This window comes from Pygocentrus nattereri, chromosome 20 (assembly GCF_015220715.1).
Source record: "Pygocentrus nattereri isolate fPygNat1 chromosome 20, fPygNat1.pri, whole genome shotgun sequence".
Lineage (NCBI taxonomy): Eukaryota > Metazoa > Chordata > Actinopteri > Characiformes > Serrasalmidae > Pygocentrus > Pygocentrus nattereri.
The window spans coordinates 27,898,729-27,915,489 of record NC_051230.1 but is presented as its reverse complement, the minus strand read 5'-3'; the positions used below and the strand labels follow the sequence as shown (position 1 = coordinate 27,915,489).

The window sequence follows — 16,761 nt, the reverse complement described above, 5'->3', positions numbered from 1 at the left end:
AGAGTACGGCCATTTTCATGTCTACTGTCCTCCATGTTTAAAGTAGATGTTCACACAGCTCATTTCTCTGTCATGTTTAAGGTGTGTATTGATTGTAAGGAAGGGGGGAGGACAACTGTGTTTGTTGGACACTTTAAAAAGACAGTGGGAATAAACAAACAACAGAATCAGAATTGGTTAGTAAATCAGAATCGGATTTGTGCTACATTTACACTGCAGTCTGAGCAGCACTGCTTAGCGTCTTTGATTTGGCAGTTACAGCATTAGCACAAATTCATTTACAGTTTCCAGCATTAACACAGATTAATGTACAGTTGTAGAAGATGTGGTTGGTATAATGTAGCAGGTAACACCTCTGCTGTCTACGTTGTAGACTGGGGTTCAATCCCCCACCTGGGTAAGCACCCTACACTATACCAATAAGAGTCCTTGGGCAAGACTCCTAACACTAACTTCACCTACCGGCGTAAATTATTAAATTGTAAGTCGCTCTGGATAAGAGCGTCTGCTAAATGGCATAAATGCAAATGTAAGTCCCTACAGCAGTCAATGCTTAAAGCCTGTCAACATGGTTTCAAATGCATTTTTTAATAGCAAAGAAGTGATGTGGAAAAAGTGTTTACCAGCATTATATTCATGATATAGACCTAAATTAATACAATTTTAATGGTAGATAACGCTCCAAGTATTCCGATCTGCTGCTCAGAACTGTGTGGGCATGCCAGAACGCAAATTGATTGACAGTAGTATCTCAGAGGCAACATAAACAACCCGGCTCCCAACATAAGCAACCCTGACAGAGGTTCAGTCCTACTTTTTTGAGCCTAAACCACACAAAAAAGACCCCCTTTCTCTTCTTTGATGGTCTCCAAAAGTGTAAAATGGAGGATAAGCTGTCTAACGGTCCTTGTAGAGATGTTTGAAAACCAAGCTTTCGTCTTATTATGGGTAGATCATGAACACTTCGTGTCTGATAGTTGAATGCGTAGCATTGACATTACATCCATAACCTATAGGAAGCTAACTAACTGCAGGGACATGCTTCACTCATTGTGCACCACCGTAAAGTGCAGTTGATGTAAGAGGGTGTAGCTATTAGCTTCTTATTGCCGCATTTAGACCTCTAGCTATCCTGCTTGGGTAAATGCAGTTAATCCATTGTAGTAAGTCCCTGCAACAAGTGGCGAATGCAAGTTGAAAGCAGCGTCAAGCTATGCTACAAACAATAAACCTTCATTAACAAATTTAAAAAAGCTTAAATGATCTATTTGCTGTGAGTTTTGGCTGGGATTCAATCTGGGAGCAGGGGAAGATCAGTCACTTTATGTGAGGTAGAGGAACGCAAGCAACTGACGTATATCATATATATCATACTGCTGACTCTGATGGGAACACTGGCAGATCTGACGTCACCTGAGCCAAATTTAGTCCCACCCAATACAAACCGAACTAAAGAAATTTAACTTTCTCTGCCAGTTCACTCTAAAAACACCACAAAGCCGCAGATAATAGAAGAAAATCAAAGCTTTAAGGTTCCTGTTTTCAGGAAATGAACTAGATTTTCCATTACTTACTGCATCCCTGTGCTCCATGCAGTCTGTGAGCAGGCCGAAAAGCTGAGAGGCCTCCGGCCTTGCCACACCGAATACACCCTGAATGCGTAGCAGGAAATCCTCCTTAATGTGCGTGTCCAGCTTCCTATAGGACATAAATAAACAGAACCGGATGAGCAAATGTGATATTTTAAATTGGTGGAGCTCTGTGTCCTCTGTGCTGCCTTCTGCTATTAGGCTTTTATGTTATCTTGTAAATTTATGTAAACCTAGTAGTTGTGACCAGACTTTTAACTTGAGTTGCCCGTTTGTTAGGTAGCCCTTTGCACTGGTCATTTTATGGCCAAAATTATGTGGAAACCTGACCATCACACCTACATAAGCCTGTTGGACATCCCATTACAAAACCATGGCAGTTGCCCCCCAAATAGATGGAGCTTAAAAGATGTATGTTGAGTGTAAATACAAGGAAGTGTACTTAATGAAGTCGCCAGTTAGTAGTTAGTGTATATTCCTGATATAATACGCCTATTTATACAGTTTCCAAATTTCATGACAAATCTCACAAGGAAAAATAGTCCAAAATGACTTACATTGACTTACTTAAAATACTTACATTGAAAGTTATCATTTTGGAGTTTGGACAGTGATAATTAATTCTTAATTAGAACTAGAAAAACCACTTAGTACAAGTAAAAGTGATGGAGCTGGTGATCCCCACCTGTCAACAGCAGTCTGTTTGTGTATCAGAGCTAGCAGGTCTGCAGCCCGTCCGGTGCCTTCAAACACAATAACGGGTGCAGGAGGTGACCTGCTCACATAGTCCAGCACTGTGGAGAGCACAGGAGGACCCCCCTCTACCACTACACAGACCACGGGAACTCTCTGGGCCAGTCCTTTGAAAGACACACAAAAATATAAACACTAGGGGTGAGTGATTTGTTATTTATAATGCTGTGCAAGACACTCACTCTTCATTTACTTAATTTCCAGCATTAAACAGCCACCAAGTACAAAGTAATAAATTTTTCAGTGTCAGGAAACATATTATAAAATATCAGTCTTAGAAGTTAGTTGCACTGTTTGCTTCTCACAATCTAAATAAATCCCAAACACATTCAGTGATGTTGAGGCCTGGATTCTGGGGTGGTCGGCCTATAATTCAACACCAGCAGCTACTTTGTGTGATAAGTACATCTTGATCTTCTCAGTAGTGTGTTTGGGATCATTATCTTGTTGTGGTGGTCTATCAGGTCTTGCAGGTGGTTGTTAGGAGCCCCATTTTCTTGGTGTCTTTTATTCATTTTTTGAACACCTGATTTTCTTGTTTATATGTAATCTCTTTTGAAAAATGTTCTGAAATGAATAGCTTAGCTTTCACTTTAACAGTTGTTTTGACTGGAAAATAAATAAATAAACAGTGGTCTCTAAAGCTGTATTGTGTGTGTGGAATACATATGGGACATGTATGGCCACCTGTCCTGTATAAAACCAAATGTGTGAGTGACTCCCCCACCACCAAATTTCTCCTCAGTTTAGTCGCATCCAATTCCACCCACTACTTAGGACTCCCCCAATCACACAATACCACCAGGTAGGCGCTAGGAGGGCGAAGGCCAGCACAGGCTTCCTCCAACACCTGTGAAGCACCACTGCATTTTGAACTGCTGCTCACAAAGCATCACTGGACAGCCTAATGTTTATCTGATGGGAACAGTTTTGGTGGTCCACCAGGTCTTGCAGGTAGTTATTATGTGTCCCATTTCCTATATCATTTACTGAACTCCCGTTTTGGAAACTCCTGACTTTCCCCTACCTTATGCAAGTGGATTGTCATATCTAATCTCCTCAGATATAGCTCCTTTAGCTATTTTAGACACGCATGAGACATTTCTAAATATCTTAGGGCATAGTTGTTACTCCCAACAGACCCTAACATATTCATGCTACACCAACAGACCCACACACCACACATGCTGGTTTAAAGCTTTTGTTGGTGAATTCCCCCCTTCATACACCTACACAACCCACACTCACTGGGGTGGATCCTCTGCCGGTGGATGTGCCTCTCCAGGTTCCTCCTTAGCTCCAGCTGGCCTCCTGCTTTCCCCAGAGTTCCATCATCCACTAAGAGGAAGTGGGAATGCAGACCATTGAGACTGGCGCGCTTACTCAGAGGATTCCCCAGAGTCTGGTAGTGCCGCAGAACCTGGTAAAGTCACATGGGTGAGGCGAGATACAGAGCAAATTGACATTTTTTTATGTTGACCCAAACGTAGTTGATCAGTCAAGGCATGTTTAGTGTCTGAAGTTTGCTTCCAAAAATTTGCACTGGAGCTAATACCGCTAATGTAGCTAAGAAGTAATAGTATGGCAGCCAAAATCTTTGCCAGTGACTTTTATGGTACTAGCACTGTAGCTCCAGTGTTTAACAAGTAGCAAATACACAAAACTTTACAGCATGGAGAAAGTACACAACCATTCCAAAACCATGGGCATTAAAATGGAATTGCCCCCATTTGTGGTTATAATAACCTCCTCTCTTTTGGGAAGCTTTCCACAAAATTTTGGAGTGTGTCTGTGGGAATTTGTGCACATTCAGTCAAAAGAGCATTTGTGAGGTCAGGCCCTGACGTTGGACAATAAGGCTGGGCTCACCATCGACACTCCAGTTCACCCCAAAGATGTTCAGTGGGGATTGACGATAGAGTTCTATGCAGCCCACTGGAGTTCCTCCACACCAAACATGTCAAACTCACATTGTGACCAGGGGCACAATCATGCTGGAACAGGGTCTTCCCCAAACTGTCCACAAAGTTGGAAGCATATAATTGTCTGAAAGATCTTTGTATGCTGTAACATTAGCATTATCTTAAGGTGACCAAACCCTGAAAAACAGCCCCGGCTCATTATCCCTCCTCTACCAAACTTTACTGTTGGCACTATGCATTCCGGTAGGTAGCGTCCTCTAGGCATCCACCAAACCCAGACCGTCAGATAGTGAAGTACGATTCATTACTTTAGAGAATATATTTTCACTGCTCCCGAATCCAGTGATATCATGCTTTAAAGCATTCCACCTAACGTATTAGTGATTTTAGGCTTGTGTGCAGCCATGGAATCCTATTTCATGAAGCTCCTGATGCACAATTTTTGGGCTGATTTTGCTTGCAGAGGCCATTTGGAACTCTACAATGAGTGATGCAACAAAGATTTTTACATGCTCTGTGTGTATATGTGGTTTATTGCTTCATGCCCAAGGTGCTGTTGCACCTAGATGCTTCCATTTCACAATAATAGCACTTACAGTTACAGACTGTGGCAGACCTAGCATAGCAAAAATTTCACGAAATTACTTGTGTCAAAGACGGCATCCTATGACAATGCCATGAGCCCCAGTTTTGTCTATGGAGATTGCATGGCTATGCACTTGATTTTATATACCTGTTAAGAGTAGGTGTGGCTGAAACATCTGAATGGTTGTCCACATGCCTTTTCCATATAGTCTACGTAGGATAGAGTATGAATAAAGAAGAAGCTTACATCTCGCCCTATGAGGTCATTGTGATTCTCGATGAGACCCCATGGGGTGACCCCAATGATGTTTCTCTTCCGCCGCTCGTGGGTTCCATAGACCTTCACAGCATCCCCAACATACATGGATACTCCTTCGTAGAGTACAGAGAAAATAAATGGCATTACAGAGCAGCTCAGATAAATAACGAATGGACACAAGACTGACATGAAAACGCAAACACACACCTGTATTGAAGCCATCTGTCAGGATCCAGGCGCCTGTGGTCTCAGCAGCTCTGATGAGGCCCTTGCTGAAGGCCTGACCAACTCTTGGGGGTAGAGGGAAGTTCTCAGTCCCCCCATGCACTGATATAACCAGCTTGGGCTGAACCATGTTCCACTCTCTCAGCATCAGACACAGCAGCTGGTCCAGCTTAGCATCGCAGGACAGACGCACAAACTGAGGGCAAAACAACAAGCCTTAACCCATCCTTTCTCATAAAGGATTATAAGCCTTTCCTGTATACTCATTTTAGTAGCAAGATTACATCACCTCTTTCAAAATGTTGCAAAATGGTCTTAGTCTTAATCTTAACTTTTTTTGGAACATGTCGCAGACATCAATTTTAAGTTGGGCATGCATTTACAAACAAGGACATTGATAAAAAAAATGATAAACAACCTGTCTTTGTACTACTTTTGTTTAAATGCAGATCAAACTCCACAAAAAAGTTGAAACAACTTTACTAGGAGCAGGTAAAGACTAGTTTTTAGCTATCTTGACTTGTTGTCATATGCAATCTTGACTTGGTCTGATCCCCCTTTAGACCTGTCTTGACTTGTGCTTCACTAGTCCTAGCCTTAAACTCAACAAAGGTGGTCTTGACTTCAATTCTCATTTTCAGTAACACGCATAAACCAAAAAAAAGCTCCCACTCTCGTGACACACACCTTGGCGCGGCAACACCGCTTGGTGCTTCCCTGGAAGTCGATGGAGCCGAAGGCATCGGTGGGGCTGGCCCTCGTGTGCTGGGCCACTGACCATGTTTCCTCATTAGCTGAGGCAGGTGGCACCCAAGAACTGGACTCCAGTTCTGCATGCTCCCCAATCAGCCTCCCGCAGCAGCACCTGACAGAAAGTGATCAGTAAATGCACTTGTTGGAAGTCCAAGGGAACAAAGTGTAAAAAGTTGACCAGTGCTATCTGAGAGCTGTCTGGGTGTTGTGCTAATATGGGTCATTCCATGGAAATGGCACATTTTGAGTCCTCATCTCCTCTTTAGGTGTATTTTATCTACTGGGTCACAAAAATCTATATTTTAACAGCTTTACACATACATTGAAATATCTCCTTTAATACAGTGTATTTTTTTTTATTTGATCTTTTTATGAGAACTTTGTTTATTTATTTATTTTTGCTGACACCACCTATTTTGTCATGTCCCTCATGGCCTTCAACGAAAGTATACTTAGAATATACCAAATACAACTATAAAAAAGTCCATATATTTTGATGTCAACCTAAACAACTGTCTGTGTTTAATTGTTTGTGATATTATTTTTCAAAATTAATTGATAATTATTTATTAAAATCACATTATTTAGTTCTGTACCTAAGTAACCCCTCAACCCCGTAACACAAATGAATCTCCCCCACAAAAACAATGGTATGATCCATATGATCCATATACATCAAGAAGTGACATCACTCAAGTCTTTTGGACAACAGGACAGCAAAGACAGGCAAGTGGCTTCCTTCTTTTATTTAATTTTGGTCATTTATCTTGTGATATTGTGGTCGCCAAACTCAGTGACTCAACACCGTCACATGAAAAAAAGATAGAAAACTATTACTTATAAAAAAAGGTTTTTTTATTTCAAAACTGTATGCTAATTCTGAATCTCATGCATGCCATGTGCTCTCTCTCTGGTATACAGTATGTAGAGCAGCGGCCATTTTGTGCAAAAATCACAACCCCGTTACACTCAACCCCGTTACATGTTTGACTGTGAGGTTTACATATCAATGATACATTTAAGCAAAAAATTTGAAAATGTCAAAGTCCAATTTGAACCATTCTAGTGGAATGACCCATATTCTTGCAAGCCCATGGGATTGACATCCATCTTTCCAATACTTCCAGCCTGCAATGCCACTGAAATAGCACTGGGCAGTTTCGCACTGGTCTGGACTCATAAGACCGATGATGACTTCTGTTTCCATCTGTCGTACCGCTAAATCAGATCCAGGAAATACTCAAGAAAACTACACAAATGAGTGGCTAACTGCTAACAGCCATGCAAATACCACCCACCACAAAACATGTTGATTCCATCTGTCACTCCATCTGCAGTCTCTGACATGCTCTCATCTTCTTCATCCTCTAAAGGGGAGTTATTTGAGCATCTCTTACTAAAACAGCCTGTACTGCAGTGGGTTTTACCTGTAGCCAGCTAACTAGCTACATTAGCATTAGTGTAGCCTGGTAGAGTACAGCTCAACCACAGAACAGTTCTTTTTTATCTTTGTTACTTTAACACCAGTCATTTGAATTTGGGCTCCTAGATTATTCTCTAAATGGGTGTTTTTAATCAGCAGTACTGCACTCAGTTTAAAGCACTACAGCTTAAAGCACTACAGAACAGGTTCAATTTCGGCTTACTGTCACTCACTTTGATCAGTCAGTTGACTTTGCTCTCGCTGTTGTAAGTTTTCATCATCTATACTTGTGATAGGAGAGCACCAGTTAGACAAATCGAACCTGCACTGGGGTGTTTAGATCTCTTCAGCTGTGCTAAGATAGCTAGGAGAGAGAAGCTCAGAACCATTCGGCCCTGCACTGGAAAAGAAATCAATGTGTTTTGAGGAGAAAAAAAATCTGAAAAATGAACAAAAAATTTAGCTTGAAACGTTTAAACTGCACAAGCTATTTCTGTGCTGACTAATCGGATCAAAATGAAAAAGGGAAGACGGGCCTACCCCTAAACTGTATGTAATGTAAGCAAAAAGTGTGTAATGTAAACAAAATGTTACTTAGTTGAGCTTGTTTTTTTACCAGCAGTACACTTTGCAAAAGGGTGAGTGACCAAGCTTTTCAACTGTACATATCAAAACGACAGATTGCTAGCACATCTGACTGACAGTTATGACTCGACTGTTGCTTAGCAAGTAGTGTTCAAAAATGCAATGTGAATCCCTCCCTTTTACGAAAATACTGAAAATGCAACTTGTTCTGATCAATACCATTTTAATAAAAAGGTCAATTTTGCTATTTTCCTAGTTTTGAAAGGTTTAAAGCCACATAGGTCTTAATTCCAGCTGTTCATCACAGTATCACATACCCAAAATAGCTAGAATACTTTTACTCCAGCAAACGTATCAATACATAAATAGACACATTAACTGCTCGCTTCAGGTCCTTCCACAACATTTCGATGGGATTAAGGTCAGGACTTTGACTTGGCCATTCCAAAACATTAACTTTATTCTTCTTTAACCATTCTTTGGTAGAACAACTTGTGTGCTTAGGGTCGTTGTCTTGCTGCATGACCCACCTTCTCTTGAGATTCAGTTCATGGACAGATGTCCTGACATTTTCCTTTAGAATTCTCTGATATAATTCAGAATTCATTGTTCCATCAATGAATGCCCAGATGCGGCAAAACCGGTCCAAACCATGATACTACCACCACGTTTTACAGATAAGCTTCTTACGCAGGAATGCAGTATTTTCCTTTCTCCAAACATAATGCTTTTCATTTGAACCAAAAAGGTCCATGTTGGTCTCATCTGTCCACAAAACATTCTTCCAATACCCTTCTGGCTTGTCCATGTGATCTTCAGCAAACTGGAGACAAGCAGCAGTGTTCTTTTTGGAGAGCAGTGCCTTTCTCCTTGCAACCCTGCTATGCACACCACTGTTGTTCAGTGTTCTCCTGATGGTGGACTCATGAACATTAACATTAGCCAAATGTGAGAGAGGCCTTCAGTTGCTTAGAAGTTACACTGGGGTCCTTTGTGACCTTGCCGACTATTACACACCTTGCTCTTGAAGTGATCTTTGCTGGTCGACCACTCCTGGGGAGGGAAACAATGGTCTTGAATTTCCTCCAATTGTAACAATCTGTCTGACTGTGGATTGGTGGAGCCCAAACTCTTTAGAGATGGCTTTGTAACCTTTTCCAGCCTGATAAGCATCAACAACTCTTTTGTTTTTGAGGTCCTCAGAAATCTCTTTTGTTTGGGCCCTGATACACTTCCATAAACATGTGTTGTGAAGAGTGCCAGCAGCTAGATCCCTGTTCTTTAAATAAAACAGGGTGCCCACTCACACCTGATCGTCATCCCATTGATTAAAAAAACCTGGCACTAATTTCACCTTCAAATTAAATGCTAATCCTACAGGTTCACATACTTTTACCACTCACAAATATGTAATATTGGATCATTTTCCTCAATAAACAAATGACCAAGTATAATATTTTTGTGACATTTGCTTAACTGGGTTCTCTATCTACTTTTAGGACTTGTGTGAAAATCTGATTATGTTTTAGGTCATATTTATGCAGAAATATAGAAAATTCTGAAGGGTTCACAAACTTTCAAGCACCACTGTACCTGCAGCACCATTTAATAAGAAGCTAACTTCAGCTTTAGGCCTATAGGTTTGTCCATTATTGTTCACGTTTTAAGCAGCTTAGAAAATGTGTGTGTGTTCATTATTTAAGAGCTTTGGCAGCTTTGGTAGTCACTTTTATTAGTTTTTGTAAAATCTTACAAATTGGAATGTTTTGAACTCTGGAGATGTATGGATCCAGGTCCACTAATCTAGCTAATCCTCTCCTCGTTACGTTCTCTGGAGAATGCATCTAACATATCCACATATCTTTTCATGTTTTTCTTGGTCATTCTGATCTACTCTGCTATGTTACTTTGGTGTTCAGCTGCCTGCAGGGTTATAACTTTAGTAATGTTGATTAGACAAGCTCTATCAGAGCAGAGTTACAGCTTGCCGCACTGATTCTAAATGTTATTACTCACTGAGAAGGTTGAGGTTGTGATTTGGTCACAGAAAGCTGGAACAGAAATCGTATTTCAGGACTGAATAGTACTGGCCAGTGATGACAGGAATTCATACCTGACTAGGTTTTGGCAAACATGGCAAACCGGAGAACACCTGAAAAACAAAAGACACGTTTCCATGACGTTTTCTATATCAGACATTCTTTAAAAGAACAGGATTCTGACAAAAACGTGGAAGCAGACCCGTGATGGTCCCGTGACGCTGGCAAAAACTTCACACATTCCCTCTTGTAAAAGGTAGCTTGGATCCATGACTTTCTGGACTGGGATAAAAAAAGAAGAAAAAAGTTATAGTTTGGTGAAAAATGTTTTTTTTTTTTTTTTTTTTAGCCTTAACTGTTGCTAATTCACAAAGACATGTTTGGTGTGAGATGTTTGGATCCTGAGGCCTTCACTGGAGCTACACGGTTTAAGGGGGTTTCACACTGAGCAAGGCACTACTTTGTTCCTCTAGTTTTATAATCTAATATTGTGCTATTTTGTATACACATCAGACATCATCCTAATAAATTACTATGAAATAAGCCAAACGTAAATGCCATGAAGTTTCGTCATTGGTAAACCATGATACTCAAAGCAGGCCGTCTTCATATTAGCATCAAACTATGTTGCCATTCACAACAAATAAGAGGTACTATTAGGGTGGTGGATCATTCTCAGCACTGCAGTAACACTGACGTGGTGGTGGTGGTGGTATGTTAGTGTGTGTTGTGCTTGTAAATGTAAAATCAGAGACGACAGCTCATCTGCTGCTGCACAGTTTGTGTTGGGCATCCTCTAGTCCTTCATCAGTGGTCACAGGACGCTGCCCACAGGACGCTGTTGACTGGATATTTTTGGTTGGTGGACTATTCTCAGTTCAGCAGTGACACTGAGGTGTTTAAAAACTCCAGCAGTACTGCTGTGTCTGATCCACTCAGACCAGCACAACACACACTAACACACCACCACCACGTCAGTGTTACTGCGGTGCTGAGAATGATCCACCGCCCAAATAGTACCTGCTCTGTGAGGGTCTATGGGGGTCCTGATCACTGAAGAACAGGGTAAAAGGGGGTAACAAAGTATGCAGAGGAACAGATGGACTACAGTCTGTAATGGTAGAACTACAAAGTGCACCTACATAGTAAGTGGAACTGATAAAATTATATAGGCCCTCTCAATGTGCTGTGACCCCTCCACTACATCCTTCACAGGTCACGCCAAATACAACAATTAGATCTTGTTCCGCTGCGCAGAGCTTTGATAAAGCCTTGCCAAATAAAAAAGAAACATTACTATAAAGAAAAGGATATGAAGCACATCCCTTTCCTGGCATTATTAGGTAGAGTCTGGCCTCCACCCTCCTCCTCTTCAAACCAAATGTTTCTTTGAAGAGGAGGAGGACAGACCAGCACTGGAGAGATAGAATGAGGTTTTCACTCAGGTTCACATATTCATATATATTTGTGTTTCTTTGATTAGTTTCTTAGACTTCAGCTGATGTGTGCGTAATCATAAATATGTGGAGATCACTCCACTCAGCAAAGACCATCCTCTCTAAACTACTTTACATGACAAATTGCCTTTTAACATTCAGAAAGCACATCCATTTCCATGGGAAACCAGCGAGAGCGAAGGAATCATCCACAAATTACACAGCACTGTTATATTGCAAGTGGCGATCAGCGGGGTCCAAGCACTGTGAACATTGAAAAATAGGTCTTTTAGCAGCAGCTGGACAAAGTACTATAATTCTGTACTTACATAAAGTAGAAATACTCTAAATAGAGAATTACTTAAGTTAATGTACACGTATTCTATCAACATTTGAAAGTGTTAATTCCAAAATGTATTATATGTTGTTGAGAGTTGGCTCCACACATGCAAGAAATTTAAATAAAACAGGCATAAAAGACAGAAGTGTTTTATATAGCTGTTATTCTTCTTCAACAGCATTTTGGAATGAACTCTTAGTTTTTGCATTAGTAAAGATACAAAAGCACTTGCTTGACCTGTGCAACTCACACTGGTTTTCTGAATAGAACATGTTCATTCAAATATTACATGATGTCTAAAATATTTTCCTTTTTGATACATTCACAATCAAGTGTTTTTACTCAAGTAAAAATACAGCAATATTTTAAGTGTATTTTTACTTTTACTCAAGTACAGTAAAAAGTATTTCATGCAAGAGCAGGAGATATAATTAATTATTTAATTATCGTTGATTAAAATTTTATTATTATGTTAGAGCATTTTTTTAGGTTTAAAAACAATACTACACTGCTATGGGTCTCATAAGTGGCCCATAGCTCTGCACACACCCTCTTTGCATCGCAACCTGCAAGTTACAAGATAGAAGGTCTGGAAGGTCCATCTTGTTGAAAGCTTAGTGTCTAGTAATCTGGACATTTGGACTCAGCTTAGTAAATGATGGCTTGATTGGTAAAACAGACTAAACGCAAAAAAAAAAAAAACCCAACACAATCGTTCAGGATTTTTATTTATTTTATCAAAGGTAAAACTATGTATTTAGAAGTGACACTTATTATTGTTTTAATATTGTTGTAATATTTTTTTTTTTATGATGTCAATGGCCATCACTACACTACACTTACACTGCATGTAATTCTATGTAACAGATTATTTAATGTTTTCTGACTTTTTTCCACCAATGACCTCACACATTTGTTCATTTTTTATGTAGTCATGTAAATCAGCGTGTATGCCTGGTAGTGAAAAGCCTTTTGTTTAATATTATGGTATAAATATTATCATTTTTAATATTTTTAGGAGCCATTCATGTAAAAGTCCAGAAGCTTTTTCACGGAACTGTACATACAGTAAACATAGAAACAACCTCAGTGCTGGCTTTTGTGTCTGTGTTAATAAATGTATCGATTTTTATTTTCAAAAACATTCACACTTTATGCACCCAAGTCCAAATGTCTAGCATAATGGGCACTGAATATCATGTTAGACAAACAAAAAAACAAACAAAAACCATCTAGTATGTTAATTAGTTTCATAACAAAGCTTGTTTTAAGTGCCCAGTCCCTGGACTGAGGAGGAAATTCCATAAATGTCATTTGTTGACGGTGCCTTAGCTCTCACAGCGGTCGAGACCCCGTAAAGAAAGCAACACTAAACTGTAGTTGACTGTTCTGGTCGCTAGAGACGATGATCTACCATAATTAGCCATAAAAGCGAGGATATGAAAACTCACTGCGGCTCTTTAGGAAGTTTTAATCCAGCTAACTAAGAAGCTACTCGCTCTCACCTCCATCCTGAGCGGGAAACTCCCGCCCTCGCGCTCTGCCTGAGCCTCGCGACCTCTCCTCACAGCCTCCGCGCTGTGAGGGCTTCGCTCTCACGGCTGGTCGTCAGTGAGCAGGTCGCCCTCTGACCCATTACACCGGTTTAAATGGCTTTACAGCCTCGCCGGCGCTCCTCCACCTTCAGCCTCCACCGCGGGGGGAGGCTCGGTCACGAATGACTAACTAAAGGCGTTCAGGGAGGCTGGACGGGCAGAGAGACGCGGTGAAGGCGCTGAGGGGCGATAACGGCTGACTGTAAACAGCCCTCAGAGGCTTCACGTCACATCGCGGTGTTTAGCCCACAGCTCTGCACGCAAATCTGACATTATGTAGATTTCAAATGTATGACTTATAGATAAACGTATATATAAAATCAACATGTATTGTTATGTGTGTGTGTATTGGAAGTATTGCTCATATGTGGATGACGTGTTTTACTCATATATGCTAGCTGGGTTAGCTTCATTTTATATCCCTGCTAAAAGACAGTCTTTTTTTAAGTGTTTCTTTTGGTTCCTGATGAGTTTGTAATGTGTTTTGGCCTTTTAAATGGGTTGATATCACAATGTAAACAGGTGATTACTGGCTGATTCTAAAGGATTTTCTAATGGTATATAAAAGGTGTTCCACAAGAAACTAACATTTGACGTGTTGTCTTTGTACTATTTAAAAAAAAAAAAAATTATATATATATATATATATATATATATATATATATATGGGTTACATCTTATGTGTCAAATACAAGGTCAGGCCCGCCACACAATCCGGCCTGCACAAGTATTTTCATTTTTAGCCTGTTCCACAATGTACTGCACTACAGTCCCCAGCATGCACTGCAACGTAATGTGCTCCGACTCTCCTACCCCAACAACAATCTATGGGACAGCGGTTACACCTCAATTCTACACAGCTACACATTTCAGCCACAGCTCAACCAATATGAACACTTAACATCAGCTCAGCAGCTCGGAAACTGAGCCCAAGTCTTAATGAACTTGCAGCAAAGAAAGGATGCCAGGTGTTTTAAACCTACCTGTTTGCTTGAATTAAAAGGCCAAGCACCTGGGGCACTTCAGTGTTGAATATGTCACCACAAGTGTCTGAGTTTTACTGTTGCAGTTTTCGTATATTTTCAATAAATGGCAGGGTAATTGGGTCACAGCACAGCATTAATTACAAATGAAATTACGTTTTTTTCCCCGCTAAACAGAAGCAGCATGTTAGTTACAGCTTGGAACTAAACTCTGCAGATTTCCCAAATCTCCAGGAGGAAGGTTGCTGACCACGGATGTAAACCATACAAATTCAAATTGGTGTTTTTAGACGTTCATCCAAGATATAGCAACACACAAAATCATCACCGTAGACCAATCAGATGCTCTGTGATATTTTTCCCTTAGCGCTGCTGTCGGAACAAAACCTTGTATCTCCATATCTCCAAATTTCTTGATGAACAGACCAACAGAAACGGCCCAATATTACGTGGAAAAAAATTCTGATTCCATTGACATAATAAAAAGTCAAGCAGGTTTTTTCCTTCTCCTGTAAAGTTACCATTTTGGAGATACGAGGTTTTGATCTGACCGCAGCGTTAGAATAAAATGTGTTTGTTGGATCTAAATGGGTTCAAAGAACAATCTTTCCCAAAGTGAATTTCCCAAAGTAGATTTTGGTAGTTTTATGATGAAATTTATAACTCAAGTATAGAATACAATGGTAGAAGAATCACTTCCCATAAGCCAAGACTGAGCATAGAACCAGACCATAAAATGTCAATGATGCAACGTTCTTTAACAGCCGCATTAATATTTCCATCTCATGATAAGAATCAGAAGACAGGCAAAATTATTACTCATGTGGGACTTCCTAGACCTTTGGAAAGTTGAGGGTACTGACAAATTTCCTTTCCACTTCTGACCTCTTATGAAGGCAGCAGTGCCAGCACACAGGTAAATATTGATTTTATGCTGAAATATTGAATGTTGAGTATGAATAGAAAATCATGAGGTAGAGAAATTAACACACAGGCAATTATAAAGAGAAGTAGACATAATAATATAATATAATATAATAAAGGGTTCACTTTAGCATCTTTTAGAAAGTAGCCCAATTTATCTACATGCTGTTTTGCATGCTCATGATCGCTGCTCAGAAACACTCAGGGACCACCTCCTTGTTTCTACGCTCACTGTCCATTTTATCAGCTCCACTTACTATATAGGTGCACTTTGTAGTTCTACAGTTACAGACTGTAGTCCATCTGTTTCTCTGATACTTTGTTAGCCCCATTTTACCCTGTTCTTCAGTGGTCAGGACCACATGGATCCACACGGACCCTCACAGAGCAGGTACTATTTGGGTGGTGGATCATTCTCAGCAATGCAGTAACACTGACATGGTTAGTGTGTGTTGTGCTGGTCTGAGAGGATCAGACACAGCAGAGCTGCTGGAGTTTTTAAACACCTCAGTGTCATTGCAGAACTGAACAGTCCACCAACCCAAAATATCCAGCCAACAGCGTCCTGTGACCACTGATGAAGGACTAGAGGATGACCAACACAAACTAAGCAGCAGCAGCAGCTGCTATCTCTGACTTTACACCTACAAGGTGGACTGACGAGGTAAGAGTGTCTAATAGAGTGGACGGTGAGTGGACACAGTGTTTAAAAACTCCAGCAGCACTGCTGTGTCTGATCCACTCAGAATAGCACAAAATACACCACCACGTCAGTGTTACTGCAGTGCTGAGAATGACCCACCACCCAAAGTACCTGCTTTGTGAGGGTCCATGGGGGTACTGACCACTGAAGAACAGGGTAAAAGAGGGCTAACAAAGTCTACAGAGAAACAGATGGACTACAGTCTGTAACTGTAGCACTACAAAGTGCACCTCTACACTCTCCAGCCACTTTATTAGGTTGCTAGTAAAAGGTTGGACCCCCTTTTGCCTTCAGAACTGCCTTAATTCTTCGTGGCAAACTTTCAACAAGGTGTTGGAAACATTACTCAGAGATTTTGGTTGGTTATTACTGTTGCCTTTCTATCATCTGGAACCAGTCTGCCCATTCTCCTCTGACCTCTCACATCAACAAGGCATTTTCGTCCACACAACTGCTGCTAACTGGAGATTTTCTCTTTATCGGACCGTTCTCTGTAAACCCTAGAGATGGTTGTGCATGAAAATCCCAGTAGATCAGCAGTTTCTGAAATACTCAGGCACCAACAACCATGCCACGTTCAAAGTCACCTTTCTTCCCCATTCTGATGCTCAGTCTGCACTTCAGCAAGTTGTCTTGACCACCTCTAC

General features: G+C 40.6%; 1 protein-coding gene across 3 annotated transcripts in view; it reads right to left on the bottom strand.

Annotated features, from left to right (window-relative positions):
* The window catches only part of trpm6 (transient receptor potential cation channel, subfamily M, member 6), a 71,984-nt gene that overhangs the window by 53,550 nt on the left and 1,673 nt on the right, over nt 1-16,761 (bottom strand). The window contains exons 1-9 of one of the 3 annotated variants that reach the window (XM_017716697.2): nt 13,415-13,732; nt 10,336-10,415; nt 10,208-10,246; nt 6,021-6,198; nt 5,316-5,529; nt 5,097-5,221; nt 3,591-3,762; nt 2,275-2,449; nt 1,575-1,698 (exon numbers count right to left, since the gene is read on the bottom strand). In XM_017716697.2, the coding sequence (XP_017572186.1) occupies nt 1,575-1,698; nt 2,275-2,449; nt 3,591-3,762; nt 5,097-5,221; nt 5,316-5,529; nt 6,021-6,198; nt 10,208-10,246; nt 10,336-10,415; nt 13,415-13,420 (1,113 nt within the window). In that variant the 5' untranslated portion in view covers nt 13,421-13,732. Of the gene's footprint in view, nt 1-1,574; nt 1,699-2,274; nt 2,450-3,590; nt 3,763-5,096; nt 5,222-5,315; nt 5,530-6,020; nt 6,199-10,207; nt 10,247-10,335; nt 10,416-13,414; nt 13,733-16,761 lie in introns of those variants that run through there. The other 2 variants (XM_017716696.2, XM_037531761.1) reach the window with 2 other exon arrangements.